Source organism: Vicia villosa, linkage group LG5 (assembly GCF_029867415.1).
Source record: "Vicia villosa cultivar HV-30 ecotype Madison, WI linkage group LG5, Vvil1.0, whole genome shotgun sequence".
Lineage (NCBI taxonomy): Eukaryota > Viridiplantae > Streptophyta > Magnoliopsida > Fabales > Fabaceae > Vicia > Vicia villosa.
The window spans coordinates 71355174-71360015 of record NC_081184.1 but is presented as its reverse complement, the minus strand read 5'-3'; the positions used below and the strand labels follow the sequence as shown (position 1 = coordinate 71360015).

The following is a 4842-nucleotide window of genomic DNA, read 5'->3' as shown; positions in this document are numbered from 1 at the left end:
TAGGATTTGGAGGACTCCTTGTCTGAATGAGTCCTTTTGCCAGTAATGTTGGAAACAATTCTGCATACGGCATTTGTATGGGGTCAAAGGCAGGATACCTTGGAGCCCGATTGTTGTAATTTGGAGGTCGAACCTGCTGCTGAGGTTGCTGCGACCTTTGTTGAATTTGTTGTTGCGAGACCTGAGGTTGATAAGCTGGTGCTGAGTTAACAACCGGAGTTATTGTTGCAACTTGAGGTTGGAATTTCTTCTTGATTTTGTGCAAGACGTTGCTGACATCTTGATCCTTTTTCTTCTGGAAAGAACTTCCATACTTCCTTGGACCAACAGAAGATTCTGGTTCTTTGTTCAAGCGTCCTTCTCGAACTGCTTCTTCTAAACGTACACCCATGTTTACCATCTCAGTAAAATCACTTGGTGCACTTGCAACCATTCGTCCGTAGTAAAATGGACTTAAAGTTTTGAGATAGATTTTTGTCATTTCTTTCTCTTCAAGTGGTGGACAAATTTGAGCAGCAACTTCACGCCATCTCTGGGCGTATTCCTTGAAGCTTTCTCTATCCTTTTGAGTCATGGCCCGGAGTTGATCTCTGTCGGGAGCCATATCCAGATTGTACTTATACTGTTTGACGAAGGCCTCTCCGAGGTCTCGAAAAGTACGAATCTCTGAACTGTCCAAGTTCATGTACCATTTGAGTGCAGCACCAGTCAGGCTGTCTTGAAAATAATGAATGAGCAATTGTTGATTATCAGTCTGAGTTGACATTCTTCGAGCGTACATTACGAGATGACTTTGTGGGCATGAATTCCCTTTATACTTCTCGAATTCTGGTACTTTGAATTTGTGAGGAATCTTAACATTTGGAACCAGACAGAGGTCTGCAGCATTCTTTCCAAATAGATCTTGTCCTCGGAGAGTCTTGAGTTCCTTCTGCATTTGCAGAAACTGTTCCTGGAACTCGTCCAATCTTTCATACACGCCAGCATCCTCACTTGGAGCGTGATGATATACTTGTCCGCCCTGCGGGGGAAAAGTATGCATAATCGGCTGTGGAGAAGCCATGACAGCAGATCTTGGAATCTCAACGTTCTGTTGTGCGAAACCCATTGCCGTTGCTCTTGGAACTTCAATTTCCAGAGGTTTGTAACCCTCTGGTGGACGCATATCCATGGTGACTTTTGGAGCTTCAGAAACTGGAGGTATGTACCCTTCTGGAGTAAAGTTATACGGCATGCCCCAAGGTCGATCAGGCGGCATGGTATACTGAGGAATAGGAGTAGAAACGATCTCGGAAACCACAGTCCTTTGTGGTTCTTCTGGTGTTGGTCGATTCTGCGCAACTACCAGGGCTTCTACCATACTATTGAGTCTTTCAACAGTACCTTTGAGAGTATTAATCTCTTCCCTGAGTTCTTCATTCTCTTGCTCAAAGTCTTCCATTCTTTTCTTGCGACTTGAACGAGTGTTGTATGGATGAGACAGCTTGAAAGTCTTGGTTCACCTCCTTCTCCTCCTCTCTTTCTGGAGAAAGGAAAGTAACTCTTAGATCCGCGACAATTCTCGTGTTAGTGCGTACGACTAAAGCGATGTATGATATGCAATTAAGTTATTATTTTTCAAGGAAACACCATAATTACGTTATGAAACATCAAACTTTTATTAATTAAGCGAAAACGCCGTTTTTACACACTTTGAAAATGGAAATACAGAGAAACTGAGAGAAAGGACTCTAAAACTTTGACGAAGAGCCGACTTCACGTTCTAACATCTTCTTTTGTTTCTTGAGCTGAGCGTTCTCTGACGTGAGCTGATCGATGATCCAGGAAGCAGGAGGGATATGATGAGAAAGTGACGTTTGCGTCACTTGTCTATCGAGTACTTCAAGTAACTCATCCTTCCTTCTTAGGATGTTATGAATCTCAACATTTTCCGTGTTGACAATTCGATACTTGTTCCTCCAAGCATTCCTTTCTTGGCATACCTTGTTTAATGCCGCTTGCAGTTTTTCAACATCGGTGGAGAAAAGGTAAATTGGTTCCCTTAGGGGAATAGGTTCTTGATGTTGATATGGCATCCTGAGCTTGAATGCTCTGACGCGTACCCATTGAAGGTAAGGATCCAGGGAGATGCAAAGATGTTTTCCTAACAATCTTCTCCCTTTGCTGTGAACAAGACGCCAGGCTTGGACAATTTCCTTCTTCAGTATGTTGCCATGATCGTCGATGTTCTTGAAGAACAGACCCTCCAATTGGATGTTACTTAGTATATTTTTCATGGGATAGCCGTATTGACGACGGGCTAAAGCTGGTTTGTAACTGATTCCTCCCTTAGTTCCAATAAGGGGTATGTTGGGGAAACTTCCGCAACTGAAGATGATCTTGGTTTCGTCGTTGTCAGGACTACACCAATCAATGTCTGTATGAGTGAGAGACATGATTTTCTGTGACCAGTAAAGGCCATCCCTCATATTCCAGAAAGTGCTAGACTTCGGCAGGTGTGAAACAAACCATTCGTATAACAACGGTACGCAGCATGTGATTAATCCTCCTCGCTGCAGGTTTCTTGAATGCACAGAGTGATAAGCATCCGCAAGCAAGGTTGGAACTGGATTTCCAATTAAGAAGATCTTAATTGCATTGATGTCGACGAAATCGTTAATGTTAGGAAACAAAAACAATCCGTAGATAAGCAAAGCCAAGACTTCCTCAAAAGCGCTCATATCTTGGATGCTGACGAAGTACCGAGCTTGATCAAACAGGAATTTGGAGGGCAATCCTTGAATTCCTCCTCTACTCACCATATGAGTTCTGATGTCGACTACATTCAAAGGAGTAGTTGCAGCAATGATAATGTCATCAGGATTCTTTTCCAAACCGGAGTACGGATCTTGCGCGTACACGGGTATTCCAATCAGACGAGAGTACTCCTCTAACGTAGGCATGAGCTGATAATCTGGAAAGGTGAAGCAGTGATACGTTGGATCGTAAAACTGTACCAAGGTGGGAAGGATCCCATCCACCAAGTTGGTATTGAGCAAAGGCAGAAGTTTTCCATACTTCTCCTTGAAAGCCTGGGGGTTGACCACCAGTTTTCCGAGCTTTCCCAGTTCCTCGACCTGGGGAATCTTGAAGGTGTATTTCCTAGCTCTCTTTCTTCCGTAATCCATGGTATAGATCCTTAAGTCCTTTCTCCGTTTCTCTCTTTCTATGAAGTTCAAAACGTTCGTTATTTAGTTTCCTTGAAAAACGACTCGAAAAAGACTCTTTTTTTTGTTTTTAGTTGTTTATTAATGAATGATGCATGAATGCATGAATGCACACACAAGAGTTTTAAACAAACATGGCGTTGAAGGGTATAGTGGTCATGAAGTCAAAACGCAATCCCCGCCCCAATGGTAAACTAAGGTTAAGGATTTTTGTACCTGTAGAACGGGTTCTAGGGGTCTCAGAGTTTTTGCTCAACCTTAAAGATACGTTGACTGGTATCTATAAGAGAGTTTTCTCTGAGTGTAGTATCTGCGTGACAATTACTTCCGTAATCACCGCTCTACATCCTAAAAAAAGGCTTTAAGTGGGGTTAATGTGTTTCTAGGTCCTCCTGGTACAAATCAGTCTCGGAATGCAGTGGCGCAGTTAATCACAACCAGCCAGGCAAATCCCAAGAGTAGACTTGTAAACCAAGATTAGAGGGCCTTCACCGGGAAGACATCCTCCATCCTATCTTATGTTGCACTCAAATCTGGGTATAGGATTTCTCACCACAAGGGGGAGTGCAACACCATAAACAAAACTTCCAAGTGAAGCTCTTGATTAGTGATTGGGATATGAATGATATAGGATCTTAGGGTCAAAAATTGGGGTATGACAGTCAGCATGAATGAGATGCTGAGATCGTTCTTGGTTTTGATGACAAGAAAACTCCTATACATCACATTCCTGGCCCAGAGGGTGTTTGTGGTCGTAACTCAGACAATACACTTATCAAAGAGAAACTTGGCTGGGCTCCAACAATGAAGTTGAAGGTATAAAAATGATTCCTTTCTTCTTTCTTGTGTCTTACTTTCTTTTTATCAAATTTGGCTTGTTCATTATCTTCGAAAAAGAGTAATGAAATGTTTAGGATTCCACATATTCTTACAGAAACATCTAAATTCTGGTTTTGTAGGATGGACTGAGGATTACTTACATCTGGATTAAGGAACAACTTGAGAAGGAATCAGCTAAAGGTATTGATACATCAGGATATGGATCATCAAAAGTGGTGCAAACCCAAGCTCTAGTGCAGTTAGGCTCACTTAGGGCAGCAGATGGCAAAGAAGGTAGTTAATTCATGGCAGTAGCAGTCAAGTTAATATTTCAGGAAAAGAGTTGGCTTCATATTCCGATCTACGCATGATGAAATTAGTTGGATCTTTATAATTATACTACTCCATTTTATCCTTAATGCATTACATCATCTCTCTCATTTTCCGTCTATTTGTTTTGTGAGTACATGTGCAAATTCTTTTGCTTTTCCTGAGTGTTCTCTCTTATTCTTGACTGTTATTTTCTAATGTTCCTTTGATTGCAAAATTCATCATTGAAGAGTTTCTACTTTTGACATGGTTTCTTGCAAAATATGTGCTTCCACTACTATGTTCAATATCATATGCATTTACAAGTTAGTTATATTGAACCCTACTATAAGCTCTACACGGTCGTTAAATCATGTAACACAATATCTAACTGTTTGCTTTCATCTTATTCTGATAGTTGTCTGAAGCTTCAGAATACGCAAGAAAGAAGGGAGTGATTCTAAAGGGAGATCTTCCCATCGGAGTTGACAGAAACAATGTGGATACT

At 41.5% G+C, this 4842-nt stretch overlaps 1 protein-coding gene across 1 annotated transcript in view; it reads left to right on the top strand.

Annotated features, from left to right (window-relative positions):
* The window catches only part of LOC131604821 (uncharacterized), a 28062-nt gene extending 23688 nt beyond the window's left edge, over nt 1-4374 (top strand). The window contains exons 2-3 of the mRNA XM_058877237.1: nt 3891-4022; nt 4166-4374. Coding sequence (XP_058733220.1) covers nt 3891-4022; nt 4166-4327 — 294 coding nt within the window. The 3' untranslated portion in view covers nt 4328-4374. The remainder of the gene's footprint in view (nt 1-3890; nt 4023-4165) is intronic.
* Nucleotides 4375-4842: the final 468 nt, after the last annotated feature.